The sequence below is a fragment of the Corvus hawaiiensis genome, chromosome Z (genome assembly GCF_020740725.1).
Source record: "Corvus hawaiiensis isolate bCorHaw1 chromosome Z, bCorHaw1.pri.cur, whole genome shotgun sequence".
NCBI lineage: Eukaryota > Metazoa > Chordata > Aves > Passeriformes > Corvidae > Corvus > Corvus hawaiiensis.
The window spans coordinates 74,738,664-74,757,127 of record NC_063255.1 but is presented as its reverse complement, the minus strand read 5'-3'; the positions used below and the strand labels follow the sequence as shown (position 1 = coordinate 74,757,127).

The 18,464-nt window shown below is 37.6% G+C and overlaps 1 protein-coding gene across 2 annotated transcripts in view; it reads right to left on the bottom strand.

Moving 5' to 3' along the window:
- Positions 1-18,464, bottom strand: part of LOC125319885 (ras GTPase-activating protein 1) — a 58,863-nt gene that overhangs the window by 29,808 nt on the left and 10,591 nt on the right. For both annotated transcript variants that reach the window (XM_048291607.1, XM_048291606.1), the window contains exons 2-8: positions 13,130-13,279; positions 10,502-10,637; positions 9,678-9,748; positions 6,254-6,371; positions 5,364-5,395; positions 1,855-1,907; positions 1,070-1,220 (exon numbers count right to left, since the gene is read on the bottom strand). In XM_048291607.1, coding sequence (XP_048147564.1) covers positions 1,070-1,220; positions 1,855-1,907; positions 5,364-5,395; positions 6,254-6,371; positions 9,678-9,748; positions 10,502-10,637; positions 13,130-13,279 — 711 coding nt within the window. The remainder of the gene's footprint in view (positions 1-1,069; positions 1,221-1,854; positions 1,908-5,363; positions 5,396-6,253; positions 6,372-9,677; positions 9,749-10,501; positions 10,638-13,129; positions 13,280-18,464) is intronic.

Genomic DNA, 18,464 nt, shown 5'->3' with positions numbered 1-18,464 from the left:
GAAATGGGCATTTACCTTCATGAAAGGCTGACACTGCAGCTAGCCTGGTTTTCAGTGAGGATGGTGGGAGGCCAGACTGATTAATGAAGAAGCTGTTCAAGTAGCCTGGGTGTGGGATGGACATAGCTTCATAAGGGTCCAATTGTTTCGCCTCAAAGCATCATGCGAGTGAAGTCATATGAAGAAGTCCACTGAACTTACTTAGGAGACCTTTACATTTTCTCAAACACAACAGCTGATGAATCTCTACCCACTCAGAAGCCAAGCTGGAGTGACAGAAATTATCTACTGGGGTAAGAATGCCCTGGTTCTAGGTGAGCAGGACTGGAAAAACTATGATTTTTTCAAGGCAGGCAATGATCTCTGTTTAAGGAGGGAAGTGTGTTTTCACTACTGAAAAGTCTTCCAGCTACAACAACTCTAAAAGAAATACTCTCAAAGATGGCGGTGTACTGATAGTTTCTCTCCACAGAAGGGGAAACACCTCATTATTTCTCTTCCCTTTTGTACAAATTACTGTATTTTTGCACCAATGGCAAAAGAAATGCATCTTAAGTTTGTTCACTCTAAATGAACTCATCTGTATTTCTGTTCCAAGTATCATGCACATATTTCAATGCAATTTAGTAACTTTTTCCAACAATGAAGGTGTTTTTCCCCTTTCCTCTAAATACCCATTTTTATTATTTGAAAACTCTGTGATTGTCTCAGATAAAATTAGCATTTTTATTTTCCCCTTTTCAAACAGACAATAACACATGGAGAAGCTTCCAAGCTGCTTCAAATAGAGTATTCTCTTAATTACTGATCCACAAGTTATGGAACCACAATTTACAGAGTGAAGCAACCGGTTTGCAGAAGAAGCACAAATACTTCAAGAGAAACAAGTTACACTTGGGTTATTTAAGCTGTAAGAATTTGTTCAGTTAGAAGCAACTACTAAGGAAATCAGGGAAAATATTTAGTGTAAAGAAAACTAGAGTCTTAAAATCGTAGTAGTAAATAATAAATCAGGAGCAAGTTATACAAGCCTAAAATATACACAATGTTTTTTGACACCAAAACTTACCTATTATAGTATCTGCCTCCCATCATAAACTGATTGTTTGATGTTGGACATATTTTAAAACGCTGAATATTTTCACTGGTCCGGAAATAAAGTGAATAATCCCCAGGGGTATTATCTGAAGGCCTCACAAGAAAACTGCACACCTGACCAACTGAAAAGACATCATAATAGTGTTATTTTTCTTAGTGATATACGTAAACCCTTACTAAATCTATTTCTACACAAACTAGGACGAACTCCACACTTGACGAAATACCAACCCTATAAAGGTAAATTCCAGCAGTGATCTCAGACTAGAAGAACTAGTACCAAACCACCAAAATTAACGAAAAATGGTTCACCTGTAGCCTGCAACCTAGCCACATCTTTGCCGTTCTTTAAAACGGCATACAAAAAAAAGTTTGCTAACATTTTCAAAAAAACACAATCTCTGTTCCAGTATTTAAAGTAGGCTATTAAACAAAATGGGTCAGAAGCAATGTTTTCATTTTAAGAAATATTTGCTTTATGGAAGTGAAATAATTGATTCCATACATAGTAATTTTATAATTAATTAAATCAAAAGTTATTAAATTAACTTTACTTGAGAACATACTTAGTACTGACAGCCATGACAGTTTTCTTCCAATGTAGTATCCTACTGAAGTAGCAACCAGAGGGGTTAGAGAATCTACAACAATCGTATATGTTCAGACATAAAAGGAAGTTTTGCCACAGTTTAATATTAACAGGATCACTTTGTGCCATTTCACTATCACTGTATTTCACATCAGAAATACATGTACCTGTCATCAGCAAATTGTAAGCTTCTTGTTTGGAGATCTTCCCATGGAACCATCTTAACAAAGATGAAGAGGAAAAATTAGAAAGCAAGACTACCAGCTCTCTTTTTTTTGGTTGTGGTGACATCCAAGGCTCTGGGACCTATGAATTAATCTTTATTTAAAAAGATCCAATATATATATAGATCAGACAATCAATTACTATGATGCTTAATGATTCTGTTCTACCAACAGCATGAAAAAACTAACACTAATAGATATATAAATAAATTACTTTCAGTAAAAATATCCAACATTTGGAGCTGATGTTCAAATACAACTGTGTTTAGAGATTGATATGAATCGCCCAAAAAGTAGATAATTTCATAGGCATTATTTGAAGTCATACAGCAATGTACTAGAATCGTGAAATCTGAAGCTCAAACAAGAAGTTAAACATGTAGAGAAAACCTCAGACTCAAATTTGCCAGAGCTGTGGTAACAAAACCTAGCTTTGTTAGATTAATGAAAGCTTTGATCTGACACCTTTGTAGTTTCCCAGAATCCTGTGTCAGAGCAGTATCCCACAAAAGTTCACAGCCTCTGCCTAGTCAGCCTGATACTTACCACTATTCAGAAAAGCCTAATATGCTACAACTTAATAATTTGTATTTAAAGGAAAGCTAAAGATATGGCGCTTTTGTTTATCAGAAAAGACCCCAATTTCTAACTTTCTTTCTATACTACCTTCAGATCTTAATTTATGGATTCCTCTGAAAGGCAGATAACCACTGAAAGACAGAATCAAAGCTCCAAACATCTCTTACAAACTACTGTGGAAATATAAAAATTAAAAAATCCACATTTGAAGACATCCATACTGCCAAATTCACTAGCAGAACACAGTAAACCAAACAGGCCAATGAAATGCCTCCTTCTGCCACTGGCCTCTTAGAAAGTGGGAAACAGCAAAAAACCAGCAAGCACCAATATGACAAACAAATGAGGACATCAGATTTAGTCATCAAGCCATTAGACATTTTTTAGAACTATCTGCTACTCATCTTCACTTGTGAAAGTAATCTATAAACAGACTGACATATCAACACAGTGTTGATTCTAAGTTGCACTCAATTTTTAAAAAATGTTAAAGTATTTAAGCAAATAGAATGAAACTTACAGACTGTGACTTTTTCTTCAAACTTTAAAGTGTTACTGTTTGGGTTTTAGGAGTTGTCCTTTTGGTTTTTTTTCCCCCATACATGTTAGGGAGACAATAATGACTGGATACTTAAGAGAGACAAAAGACATGGCCACAGCTCAGGGGAGGAGTCCAGCTGGCTACCCTCTCTTTTACCTGGAGGTTTCTCGTGTAGGGCAGAGATGCCGCAAGATCTGGACTGGGGAAAAGGGGTTCAGTGGAGCCCCTAGCTCTCTGGTGCTCTGGGCATTTGGAGGAGAGAGAGGCTGCAGTCACTGTGGGGAGAATTCATCACCATTGCAGGGTTCTGGCTTCTGCTTTCTTCTATCATGAGTGGAGCTCTGCTCGTGGGGAGCGGCTGTTGCACTACGAGCTTGTTAACACCCTACCTTCACTAAAAAAGGGACTTTTCACCATCTGCTCAGGTGCCTCAAGGGGAAATTCCCAGGATCCTGAGCCCACTTTTCCCTGCCCTGCTGGGAGCCAGCTGCCGCTGCCCCACCCTGCCGTTCTTTAGCCACTGCTCTGAGCCTTTGCTCACTGCGGCTCTTCACCCCCTGCCTGCCGAGACATCCCGGGGTTCCCACTGCAGCTGTGGAGATTGCTACATCTCGTCTACCACCCGGGATTTTGTGCCCATTCCTGCCGTTCCAGTTTGCTGCTCCTGAGAGTCCTGCTGGGGCACCAGGATTGGCTGTCCAGGGGATTTGTGAAGTAAGCCTTTCTTCCATCCCTTCCCGTCTAGGCCAAGCCGCCATTACCGCGTGCTCCCCGAGCTCGCTCCGGAGCGCCCCCTGCAGGCGCGGGGGGACCATCGCACCTGCCCTGCTCACCGGGAGCCGCCAGCGCCCCTGCTGGCTGCAACATTAACTGCACCGAAGGAGAAGGTGCCTGACAGCCGAGAAGGCTCTCACTCGCTTTCTGTTTGTTGTTACTGCCATACTTATTGTTATATATACTAGTAAAGAACTGTTACTCCGTTTTGTCATACCTTCACCTGAAAGCCCCTTAATTTCAAAATTATAGTAATTCAGAGGGAAGGGGGTTACATTTTCCACTCCAAGGGAGGCTCCTGCCTTCCTTAGCAGACACCTGTCTTTCAAACCAAGACAGTTACTATAAAAATCACAAAACTGTAGGATCACAGAACCCTTTGGGTCGAAAAATACCTTTAAGATCAAGTCCAATCCTTAACCTAGCACTGCCAAGTCCATCACTAAACCATGTCCCCAAGCGTCACATATACACACCTTCTGAATCCTTCCAGGGGATAGTAATTCTACAACTGCCCTGATCAGCCTGTTCCAGGGCTTGACAACCCTTTCTGCGAAGGATTTTCCCTCATATCCAATCTAATCCTCCTCCCTTGGTGCAACTTGAGCCAGTGTCCTCTTGTCCCATCACTTGTTACCTGGAAGAAGAGACCTCTTCTGGCTACCATCTCCTTTCAGGCATCTGCAGAGAGTGATGAGATTGTCCCTGAGCCTCCTTTTCTCCAGGCTGAGTCCCACCAGCTCCCTCAGGTGTTTCTCATCAGACTTGCGCTCCAGACCCTTCCCCAGCTCCATTTCCCTTCTCTGTATTCATTGCCGCACCTCAGTATCTTTCTTACTGTGAGGAGCCCAGAACTGAACCTACAACTCAAGGTGTGGCCTCACCAGTGCTGAGTACAGGTGATGGTCACTGCCCTGGTCCTGCTGACCACACTACTGCTGACGAAAGCCAGGATGACATTGGTCTTTTTGGCCCCCAAGGCCCACACTGGCTCATGTTCAGCCATTGCTGACTAGCACCCCAGGTCCTTTCTGCTGAGCAGCTCTCCAGCCACTGCCCCAACCTGTAGCACTGCAGGGGTTGTTGTGAACCAAGCACAGGAACCATCACTTGTCCTTGTGGAATCTCATACCATCGGCCTCACTCACTCAGCCTCTCCAGATCTCTCTGCAGAGCCCCCTACCCTCTGGCAGATCAACACTCCCAGCCATGAGGCAAACACAGGCACTTTCTAATAGTGCTTTGCTACAATATCTAGAGTTGTTATGTCCAAGGCAACTGTGTTCAAGAAATACTCCATAGTGCATATTTTGGCTGAAAGTGATCATACACGGCCTCATCTAAGATTTTAGCACTGCAATACCCATTAGCAAGAGACATACCTTACAGGACTTTTTCATGTTAATTACCGCTGCATCTGCAGCAGCTACTATATAAAAAAGTATTGAGATTAAAAAAATAAATCTCTTTGGTCACTTTTCCAAAAACTTAGAAATCTCATAGTGGAAGTTTACGAACAGTTATGATTGCTTTTAAACAACAAAACAAAAATCCTTACATTTTGCCTTCATGGGGATCTTCTTCTCTTCCCTATGAGAAAATTAACATATCAAGTGAATGACAACAGTACAACTCAATTTCAAAAAAAAAAAAGCCGTAAGTTAAGACCTTCTGTAGAAAAAAATTACATTTAGAAGTCTGAGGCATTTTTTAACCAGACGGCTTACTGCGGCTCTATGAAAAGTTTTCTTCTTCTTCATTCATTAGGTGAAAATTCAGCAAAAATATGTTATTTCTGATGATTACTTCTGTCATGATCCAAGTTCTTTAGAGGTGGTAACTTCCTAAAATCTCAACTTTCCTAAGGTTAAATTACCACTGACCTATCAGTCTATAGATCAATAGTCTAGTACTGCCATTTCAATTTAGCTATTCACATCCTGACACAGGTCTATGAAAAGCATCTCAAGTAACATTGCTATTAGCAAAACATATATACTGTGTAAGACAGTATTATTAAAAAATCTATTTTTTTCCTTTTTTTCCTCTCACCAATAAATTTTGAACCCAAATTTCATCCTTGAATAAAGACCTACCACAATGCAAAATTACATTCTGTTGAGTTAGTGAACATTTCATGGCAATTGCAAGAAAGAAATGCAATTTAATGATTCTTCACCGGGACAGTTGATTTTAGCAAAGTGCCTAGTAAGTTTACAGCACCATTTATTTGTACTTCACTTTAGACAACACATGAATAAGCATTTTTTTGATAATGAATTAGGCTTAAAGGTTTGTTTTAGTTTTAGAACTAGTAGATCAAATTACTAGGTTTAGAAAAGTACATATATTAGAAAACAAGCAATTAAATACAACTAGTTTTTGTTCAATAATATTTTATCAAAAAATCCCGTTCATTTAAGCAATTTGAATACAAAAACTACTTACCACTTCTTCTACCAGGTCTTCCACAATAAGACCTTGTTCATCTGTCCGTAGGTTTGTAACCCACATCCAGCCATCTTCCAATTCGTTATGGACAATAAACATGTCTCCTTTAAGGAAACTGAAGAGGGTTACAGCAAGATTTAAATCAGACATACGATCATAATATAAATTTTAATGAACACAATGAATTCTTGAGTATATTTACCATGAAATATTTGGGAAAACCTATTTGTGAAAAATGCAGGAATTGATATTCCAAGCACATGTGTATTTTTCCTCACAGTTAAGGATATACAAGTTTTTATACTTCTGAATTACATCTAGTATCTAACACATACTTCAGTGCTGTCAACTTCAAAGTGTGCTGATGTATAAAACAAAAATAACACAGCAATACTAAAATACCGTAATATTGTTCTTTTATCAAGAGAGATCAAATATGAAATAGAAGAAAAATAACCCTTAGTAGGCTATAAGAAAATAATATTCCTTTCATTGAAAGATTATCTTGCATAATATAAGTTGTTTGATGCCATGAAGATTTTTTGCCTTTTCTTTTATACCCCTGTTATACCTTTTTTACAACTTCTGTATCCTTAGTGCTTTTTCCCTATGTTCTTGGCTTGTTTGTCAAGCTGAGAGACTAAACATTTTAGAAGCTTCATAGTCAGGGATCAGTGTGCCCCAGACCCCAAGGTCCTCTCTAGAACACATTCTGTAAACTAAGATAGAACCATCCAGGGGAAGGCTCTGGAAGAGGGCTCACTTGAGCCTCTCATTGGGGAATTTTTGATAAATATGCTAATTAGTAAAACCCATAATGTTATACCAGATCTTTTGGAGGGGTCCATTGTGGTGTGCATGTCGGTGCATTTGACCTGGACATGTGCACCTAAGGATCCTTAAAATAAATACCAAGGTTAAATCCCTTTTCCCCTTCTACCCGTGTTTGGCTCTTGATTTTAAGACCAGGAAAAGGCATCAGTTGAATACCTATTCATTATGTTCTCACATCTGAAGACAAGTGATACAAAGAGAATACAGAGCAGTTACCAGAGATGCAATGCAGTTAGGTAGAGGAAAAGCGTAAGAAGCATTAACATTCAGAATCAGAGAATCACAATCAATTAAGTTGGAAAAGACCTCTGAGATTATTGAGCCTATGACCAAATACCACATGTCAGCCAGACAACAGCACTAAGTGCGACATCCAGTCTTTCCTTAAACACCTTCAGAGACAGTAATTCCACCACCTCCATGGGCAGCACTTCAATGTCTAATCACCCTGTCTGTGAAAACTTTCCCCCTAATGTCCAACCTAAAGCTGCCCTTGAGTCTTAAGGAGAGTTTAAGATTATGTCCTCTCATCCTGCCACTGGTTGTCTGGCAGAAGAGACTGAACCCTACCTGGCTACACGCTTCCTTCAGGGAGTTGTAGTGAACAAAGAGATCTCCCTTGACACTCCTTTTCTCCAGGCTGAGGCCCCACAGCTCCCTCAGCCACTCCTAATAGGGCTTGTACTCCAGACACTTTAGCAGTTCCATTACCCTTCTCTGGACACAGACAGGAAAGCCTCAATGGCTTTCCTGAATTGAGTGGCCTAGAAGTGGACATAGTACACAAGGTGTGGCCTCACCAGTGCTGAGTACAAGGGAAGAATCACTTTCTTAGTCCTACTGGCTACACTACTGCTGATCCAAGACAGGACACCATTGACTCTCTTGGCTACCTGGGCACAGCTGGCTCCATCTTCAGCTGCTGCTGACCGGCACCCCCAGGTCCTTTTCCATTAGGCAGCTTTCTAGCCACTCTTCCTCCAGTCTGTAGCTCTGCAGAGGGTTACTGTGGCCAAAGTGCAGGACCCAGCACCTGGTCTAAGGGAGTTTTCATTCCTGGTATACTAGTGTAAGTTACTCCTTAAACGTTAAGGGCACAAACTCAGGTCATATGAAAACCTTTCACTGCAGCACAGAATTTTCAATGATATTTCATGATGCATCAGGGTACAGCAAAAACAATAAAGCACTGAAGCTCATTAACTACTATTTCCATTCAAAATTTCATAGCAAATGTCTATGGTGTGGCTCTCATCTGAAGTAGGCTAACAGAAAAAACAAAAAGCAACAAACCACTATTGAAAACCAGGAATAAATTCAACTGCTATTCAACTTTAACAGGTGACAGACAACAAGAGCACCCTCCATCACTGTATAGTTACTGAATGGAAAACAAGCTGAAATTAACTCAGTAACACTTCAAACTTGCTCATTATTAACTATGATATTAAAATTCTAAGTCAAGATTCTCTGAAATACACAACGTCTTCAAGAGCATATTAATTCAATCTAGAACAAACTGAGAACTTTGGTCTCAGCTATGCCACGAACAGAACTATTTTAGCCATGTAGACCTCAAAACCTCAGCTCTAGCCTAAGAGGAAGAAAAGGTTTAATTGCTTACTTTTTGTTATGATAGCAAAACAACAAAATGCTATTTCCTCTTAAGCTGATAGGTACAATAAGGCACGTAAAGAACTCAATTTTTTTTTTTATTCTTACACATAGCAGGAAGCCTTAGTTGCAATGTGCCATTACAGAGCCCCTTCCCAGTCCAACCCTCACTAAAACACATAATTACAGAAACAAATATCCTCCTATCATCTTTTAAAGGATCAGACTAGACTGTGAGTCTTGGAATAAGTTTCCACCCAAATGAGGATATAAAGCTCTAATATCTTTCTCTACATTTTAAAATAATAGTCCTAAACCTAAGAAAATTCCCAATTCATCTGGTATATTACAGCAACTTACAAAACGTGTCTCATTATAGAGATTAGAAATCACCACAAATCACTTTCAAATCCTCCTAACTTTTTATCTGGAAACAAAAACTATCTCAAGAAAGCAGTATCAATTCCAAGTTACCAGAAAATGGTCTTCTATTGAAAGACTCACTTCTTCCATTCTTGAATTTTTAAGTAGTCAAGGCTCATTTTCTCTATTAATCTGAATTGCTTCCCTTAGCTATACATCTACTAATAGTTTTGTTGCAGTTCATGAAAGAAGCCTAGCTCATTTCTTTCGCACACTCAGATAAGGCATTTCCATATAGGATTCTTTGACACATGAATTTTTCCTTTGGGTAAAAATCTAGGGCTTTATAAAACATACTTCAAAATTATAACATTACTAATTTTAATTCTATGTACCTAATGTACCTTCCCTTACAATCAATACAAACAACTATAGTAACAACAAAAAGTCTTATTTCCAACAGAAGAACAGAGAGGTATCACCCTTTAATCTAACTGTGTCAAGTTTAAGATGCAACTGGAAGGTATTTGCATATGTACACCTACTTAAATTATCACTATTTATAAATACTCTTGAGAATTTCACAGCTACTACCATCATTCAAACATACCTTATTTCATCAGTTTCTGGTACTTTGGTGTAAGGCAGAATTGCTCGAACTCTCCTTCTGTCTTCCACAGGCTACAGTTTAAAAGAGAGCAATGGTTTTTTTCTCTATACTCTATACTGTATACTGTAGAATCCTTCTCCCCAGCATTATGCAATAGCTGGGGCAAAGAACTGGTTAACATCACTTATATCCACCTTGCCAGTTTTATATTTTCAAAGCTCAAGATCACTCACTGCAAGCTAGAAACATGTAATTAGTTGGTTAAGAGAGCACTTATTTTAAACTTTTTTTCACTTAGAGCAGAAGGAATGTCCAGAATTTTAACATTCAGAAACATCTTTATTCAGGTTTTGAGGTTTGTTACAGGGAATTTTGCAGTGTTCTGTTTCATTTTTAATTACTTTATTGTTTTAAGGATGGGCACGTGAAAGAAACCTTGCTTATCTTTAAGGATGCATATTTGAAACCATTGTGAGATATGCAAAATGTCACAGAACAGTGACGATTACATTACAACTGTGCTCTTTATTAGCCAAGAACTCAGTATTTTCTTGTTTGTCTACTTAAAATAATGTTACTACATTATGAGATAACTGCAATGCCTCTATCTTCCTCATTATATATTTTCATTAAACAGCAACTTTTTAATCATTACTTTGTATCAATAAAATTGCATTTTTATACTCCTTATACTTCCACATATGCCTATACAAAGCTACAGGAAACTTTCTAAAATACTTTTCCCAACAAAAATGATGAATAGTGATTAAAGTTACAAACTTTAAGTAAATTAGTCTTCAGAATTTTTTTTTTTTTTTACTTACCTCTGGAGGTGCTACTGGAAATAAGAGCTTTTCCCCTTTTAGCAAGCAGGACACATGACTGTAATAACCAATCAGGTCTGAGAGTGAAGCAAAGCGACGCCCACCAATGTAATAGTCTCCACACATGGCAATAATCCTGTTAATAAAAAAAAAACCAAAAACTTCACATTCGATTTTTTTTTTGCTACCTTTTTTTTTTAAAGAAAAGCAGATTAGGATCATGTTTTATTCTTAAAACAGTGCCTATATTCAGCAAAATGCAGTATTACAGGCTCTCTATAAACATGTAAATAAACCTAATGAATATTTCATCCAAAAAATTCAGATATGTATCGTATGATCCACCAGTTCTTTATCTAAAGAAAGTGCTGATTCACAGAAAAACACAGTACACTTGTCAGAACTAAATGAAATCAAAAGAAAAAAAAAAGTAAATGTAAACATCCTGGAAAACTGAAATAATGCACTAGTACAGAACAGCATTATTACATTATTACTGTATCATGCACAACATGCATCTTTTATAATAGGCATAAATTTAACAAAGTAGCAAAGTACCTTAACGAAAACTTCCTACATTCAAGACTACACAATTAAGAAAACAAACACCATCAACACTTAGTCATTTTGTTACAGATCGTTTAGCATCCATATTAAAAGTTAAGAGATTTACTTTGGAATAATCAAAGTATCTCCTTAAACTCAATTAAAAAATTTGGTATCTAATGAAAAAAGCTTACATAATCATTTCAGCAGTTAAACAAAACAAAGACTTCTTACAAAACTGTTTATTTTTTTCTTTAAGGTTTGTGTTTTTTCTTAAAGAGCTTCTTTAATGCATTAATTTGAATTAAATTGTTTCTCCCAAAAAGTAATGTAAAATACATACAAAGATGAATCTTCAGAGATTAAATCTGAATTAAATGCTCATAAGCATATAGCACTGCAAGAGGAGTCAAAAAACAATGCTCAGGAGATACGCTAGATCCTTTGGCATATTTTCTGTTAAGATTCCTTCATAAATTATCCAATGGATAATAGAGTCTAAATGAAATATAGTGTTTCAGATTATTATTTCATCAAGCTTAAATGAAACATTTCTTTGGAACACTGAGTTAGCAAATACAGAAAGACTTCTGTAATCACAGAGAACTCCAAAGGAAAAGATTAAAAATAAATATTTTCTCTCAATATATATTGTATCACTCTGACTCACCAAAAAAGGTAACATTTAAGTGAAAAAAAATTTAATTTTGACACAATCATATGCTGCGTGAACATGTATGTCTGTTTACAACTTTCAAAGGACAGGAAAAGTACACAAAGAAAGATTCTTTAAGGATTGAAAATTTTTTAAGGACCCTTTTCTTGGGGAATTGGAAATAATTAGATTATTTTCTACCTGAGATACCAGAGACATTTTTATGGCGTGCATGAACCAACAGTCAATTGTCTGACACTGGCTTCAAAAGGAGAAGTTATTACAGATAACCCAAAACTTCAAAACAACACTAGAAAGTAAGTTTTAGAACAGTTTGCTTTTCTGCTACTGCTACACAGAAGCCAATTCCCAAATGAGTATGAGTACAGCTGAGAGCTGAAATTGATAGTTCAGATGGCAAAATGCAAATATGAGGTACTATTTGTGTGTCATACTGTCTGCATTTACAACAACTATGCCTTCATTCCAATGGTACGTCAAGACCTCTGAATCACACTTCCACCACAGAGCAAATACAACCAAAAGTTGCCTACACTTGCAAACCATGTGTACAGTGGATCATAAGCTGGTATTCTGGATAATTCCCACTTTCAGAAGTTGAAGAATTTGCTTTGGATTTGTTTGTTACCATCAAGACAGCTGACAAAGATTTTTTTTTTAATGCTGAAGAAACATTTGCTTTCCTGTTTTGTAAAGAGGAACATTAAACTACAGCACTCCACTTACTACTGTTCAAGCTTTTCTCAAAATACATCTCATTTACACCAACGAATAACTGAACTTACTAATGCACACTATTTGACAATGGTAAAGTAATCCTAGTTGCAACTTGGGATGAAGAGCTACTTGTACTTAGAACAACTAATTCTAACACATGCTGAAAGCTGTTTCCAGCAAGCCGTTTGATTACTAAACATATGAGCTCTTTGCGGTCTTTGGTTTGAGATTGGTTTTGGTGGCTTTTTGTTTGTTTGGGGGTTTTTTTGTTTGTTTTGGGGGGCTGTTTGTTTGTTTTGGTGGTTTTTTTCCCCTCAAAATGAAGGAAGCAACCAGATTTGCTAGCACTTTAACTGTGCTAACTACAATGACTACTATGGAACAGACACAAAACAATCTCCTTGACTGACTAATGAAACCTGCATGGGGCTTTAAGTCTATCCAAACCACTTTAGGCAAGCTTCTCTATCCAGATATTATCCCTCACACTTTTGTTCTTCATCCGATAAAGTAACTTTTAAGCAGCATGTTTTAAAACAACTAAACACAAGTAAGAAACTGTACCATGAAAGCATGGAGCAAGAGTCAAAAATACTGCATTATAATACAATCATTGTTTCTGCTCTACTGTGTTCTGAAACAAAAAAAAAATAGATCACAGTATTCAAAATAAAACACTTAACTCTCACCTAAAATGATTGACATTTGTTTTACTAAGGAATGAAAGCACAAATGAACCTGGTCTCCGATCACTCTCTCGAATAAGGTAACTTCCAGGTTTTCCTGCTTGTCGAAGACGTTCTTCTGCAATTGTTCTGTCAAGTTTTCCATGATACCACCTGAAACAAAAGAGTAAAAATGGGTGTCCTTAGAACTTAAGGGTTTTGTTTATTCTCACAAAACAGACCTATGAAATAAAGAAAATCTTTCTGTCATAACCAATATAACTCCAAAGCTTTGTTTCAAAGCTATCAAATTGTTACAAGTTCAACCTCCTAGTTTACTTATTTCCAATAAACAGTATTTTTAACACAGCAGTTTTTCAGACAACCTGCTTTTCCCAAGGAACAACCCTAAGAGGCAGAGGCTCTATACATATCATCAGTTTTTATCTCCTCCCTAATTTGTTTACTTTAAATAAACAGAAACAGAGCTGATTCACCTGACTTAAAAGATTCTTGTATTTTAAGCCTACACAGGCGTCAGCTCAGGCTGGGTATTTCAGAAGCACAGACAGAGAAGTGAATTGTATCAGGCTATTCCTCAGCTGACAGAGATGCTGCTGCAGCAAAACCAGTAAAGAACTGGACAGCAGTCACCAGGCCACCATCCAGCCCCAAAACCACCTTTCCTAATCCCAACGTGCACCCTTTCAATCAAAAGGGAGTGCCGATGCATGGCAAATCACAGACGGCAAAATCTGACAAAGGAACATTTTAATCTACGGCTACCATTCAAGCATTCAACCACCTTATCTCAGTTTATTTACACGGCCTTTATCAGAACACATGTTCTACTCCAAATGATCAAGTACAACTTTCTTTTTTTTTAAATGAAGAGCAGTTTTCAAAGACAGCCACTGTTCTCATTACCTTCACCAAGCCACAGCATGTTCCAGAGCTATATATTGCAATAATTCAGTAGCTCTTCCACCTGACTTTGCTTGATTAAACCTTTAGTTTTTACACTCAGAAACTGTCAGCTTCAAAACAGCCACTGTTTCAGACAATTTAAATCCTTCACCATTTCAGATCACGTACCATTAGAACATTTAGTTCTAACAGTTCACAGACATTTTGCAAGATTCACAAACATGCAATTTAGAAAAGATAATGTAAATGACGTCTTGAACTAATAGATGCAAAAATATCAAATATTTCACAGCAAAGTTTCAAAAAAAATTTAAAAAATTAAAAAGCTGAGCTGTTGATAAAAATCTGAACAGAAACGATTTTTTTCTACAAAATGGAAACAAAAGCTTTGAGAGCTTTTATCAGAACCAAAACTATATCAACTAAACCAATAAACACCATTTCACCAGTAGGAGCAGTACAAGCATAGATATTGTTTAACCTGGCAAAACTGGGTGCTTGCTAATATTGCTCCCCTTTGCTTCTCTTCCTCATCCTGATCAAAACAAGTTAAACCAGTAGAAGCCCTGTTGTATCTGTACAATGTTTAAAATTTGACACTGATGCAGGCCTAGTTATATTAGCAAGATCCTGTGTCATTCTATTCCAGAGCAAAGCAGCCTCATGTACAGAAACCTGTCGTTCAAGAACAGTTCACAAAGAAGTGGATCACACCTTCCCTACCAGGAGGGTCCTTTAGGAATTGAAACAAAATCAAGACTGTTGATTTTGAAGTAACTAGGATGAAATATTCTGTGTGTCAGTGTGCACAGCACAGCTGAAACTTGAATGAGTTTGTTGCCAACACATCACAACTGAGCATTGCTTTCCTGGATAGACTGACTTTCATGAAGTATATAACTCCCCAGAAACCCAAGAAACTTTCCAGATGAAGAAACCAACATTCCATTTCATGAAATCTATTTTAGACTAATAATAGGTTCACTGAGCTTTTATTTGTTCCTATTTAACACCCACTTGAGGAAAATAATATTAATTCTATTGAGAGACACACTGCATTACAATGCCAAACTTAACGAAAGGCACAATTTCAAAATGGAGAAGGTGGGAGTCTTAATAAGAATGCAAATTACCAATAAAAAATTTACAGAGTAAGCAGAAAGGCAGGATCATATGCAGATAAAAGAACTCATTTTTCTGTAAGGGACCAGGATTTCTAATAACAACAGCACAAACTCAGGTGCTCCAATTTTCAGTCCAGAATCTTCAAACAAAAAAGGCACCCTCCTTGCTGGTGACAGCAATATATATATTGGTATATCCCACATACTAGAGATCACATTCTCTAACACTGAATAGCCTATATATATATTTTGTCCCACTCAACAGTTTTATATCAATCATGACTGAAGACATTTATTACCTGGTAACGCACTTAAGAAAAGGTTTGTTTTCTGAAATAAAAATATTAAGTTAATTTCTGAGTGCAATTAAATTCAGTGTCACTGAGCCCATATATAAAATGTTAACTTCAGATAGAAAAAAATCACTGTATTTTACAGCTCACTCTGCATTAGTGTAATGTACCAAATTACTCTACAGTAGTAGCCACAGAAATTCATATTAATACTAACTTCAATACAAACAACAGTAAAGCAGTCAATATTGAGCAATGATAAGAGAAAACTGCTCAAGGGGTATCCTCAGGAAACCTCTGTAGATTGCACTCATCTTTTAAAAAACAGGATACACACTTAAGTGCAAACTAGTATGATACCATTAAAGTATGCAAAATGGTTGTCAAGAAGTAACTGCATTTTTCCCCAGAGAGCAGAGGTTCATCAATAGATAAAAACAGATTGTTCAAGCAATATACCATCTAGGAGCACTGAAAGACATCACTGTCAGAAGTGCGTGCCTAATAACTCATCCTGCTCTCACCAGTTTTCAGTATTACACTTGGCAACTTTCCGTCATTATCTTCAAGGACTTTGATAGCAAACAGTAAAGACTGTTTTACAAAACTGCAGTACTCAATCTGATCTAAGGATATCAAGTGCTCAGTTAAGGAGTGACATTATATATTTTCTTAATATTTCTCCTAAATGGTTGGGGGTTTTTTTCCTGCCTTGAAATACATCCATAGGTCAATTTTTCTGTGAATATTGACTAATCTAACAAGTACTAATGAAAGCTTTTGAGATCTCTTATGCTGTATTATCAAAGATAGATCCATCCAATAGTCAATGCTATCCAAACAAAGTACACCAGAAATGAGTAAACTACAGAGCTAGCCATACTCCCAATTTCATCAGACAATAGTGTGCAGAAAAGGATATAAACAGGCTACCAAAATTTCTGAAATTAAATAAAGTAAGCCCCAGATCCTTTGGTTCTAAGCTTCAATCAGGTATCTGAGCGAAGCCTGATATCAGTATTTCTGCAAAAATACATCACAAGAAACCACCTCTCCCTCTGAGTTTTCTAAGTCAAGATCTACAACTTCAGTATTTTGCAATCAAAACATCTTCAAGTTTAATGTTTTCAGTCAGAAGCAACACTAACCTTAGAGATTCTTAATAAATGCAAAAAGAATTACTATTTATGGCATACTTTAAGGCTCGTGAAAGGAACTAAGGTTTGGATAGAAAAGTATCACACTAAAAACCTGCCTAGCTGTTCATACGTAAGAAGTTGCCAGGTGACTGTGACTTACAAATGCCTGCACTCAAAACTCTAACTCACTACCACTTAGACGTACATCTTCCATCATTGGCGAAGACAAGGTCCCTATAATTTTTAGTCAGTCACCTCTGCTTGTTTGTCTCATCCTACCTAGGAACACTTCTGTATTTCTAACATTACCTTTGCATGTTTTTAAATGCTGACAACCCACTACTTTCACTGTGTTTTGAGCAAGCATAATTCAATGACATTCTGAATCACAGCTAGGGCTTTAACAATACAGTTGCTGCTATAACACACATTCAAAGAGAGTAAGTAGCCTTGCAAAAATATGTTACGAAATGATTCAGGTGGTTGTTTCTGTGACCACTTGTTTAACTTGCCTGCTTTAAGAAATTTGTGTAATTGTTCTTTATTTTGCTCCTAAGAGAATACCAATAAAAGGCTTCTGTGTTTCGGAAACCAGTCAAAATTGTGCATGAAAATACTCCCATCTGCCAGTGTAAATCAAAAGCAGCATCTTCAAAACTCCAACCCTATCTATCAAAATTTAATTACAGTAAGAAGACAGAACAAAAACACAGCATCACAAAGAGCTCCTATATCCATACAAGTAACATAGAGGTGTGCACAAGAATGGTGCCCATACCACTGCCACACTGAGTGGCTCACAACCATAAGTCAAGTTATGAACCTCACTGCAGTCAGAGCTGTCACCTCTGGTCCGTAGGCAAACAAGAGATCCCTGTATTTTTCCATGCTCCATGAAAGATGCTGGCTATCACACCCCCAGTCACACCAGCCCCATTAAGCCCAGAAAGCCCTTTCTACTGTGAGAAGGAATGCAGTTACACTGCATCCCTTTAACCAGTTCACAGTACAGATATATATACAGATTCTGGCCCCCAACATGGCCCTAACACCACAAGGCCCATGAAAGGAATAAACCACTCACAAAGAGGTAGCAGATGGTGAATTTACCTTATGGAAGGAGGCAGCTGCTATTGCACCTGGAAGCATGTCACATTGTACAACCAAATCCTTCTATTTACATATTTCCTTTTTACATGTGGCAAAACCAAATATGAAGTTTTGCTGCTCCACTAAAAGACTCCGCTCTTACAGTACACTGCAATTTTTGCTTAGGAACACAGTAGGTAAGGGAGAAGAGAGTGCAAGAGGAAGTGCTGAAGGGAAGTAAAAGTGAGTTTCAGCAACTTAGTACAAATATAGATGTTGATAACATCTGTAGACCTATTTCCATCTAGAAAAAGCTATGATGCACAGGAAAAACAGTCATCAAATGCCACATGCACTTCACTCAAGGCTCTTCTCAGCCAAACCATGGTGCTTCAAGCCTGTAGTAACAGCAGAGAACTTGTGGAATCATGGTCAGACTCTGCCTTAGTGCCTTTCACACATTAGAGATTCTTGTTACCACCTCAGACTACGAGCTCTGTTTCAATTAGAGGCAAAAGAGAGCAAAGACTACTTTGAAGTGCAAAAATCCTCAATCTCAAAAGACACACAAAAATCTCAAGGAGTTTCATGAAGACAAAGGAGAAAAATTACCCAACAAAATATTCTGAATTATTATTTTTGTCTTCTTATTCTGTTAACCTCAACCATCCTCCTCTCAAGCCTTCCATGTGAAGATTGTCTTGGGGGTGGATCACCGTGATGAGGATATCCCACCATGATCATCTGTGGTCATTTGATCACTGCAGTCATTTGTGCCAAGAATTGT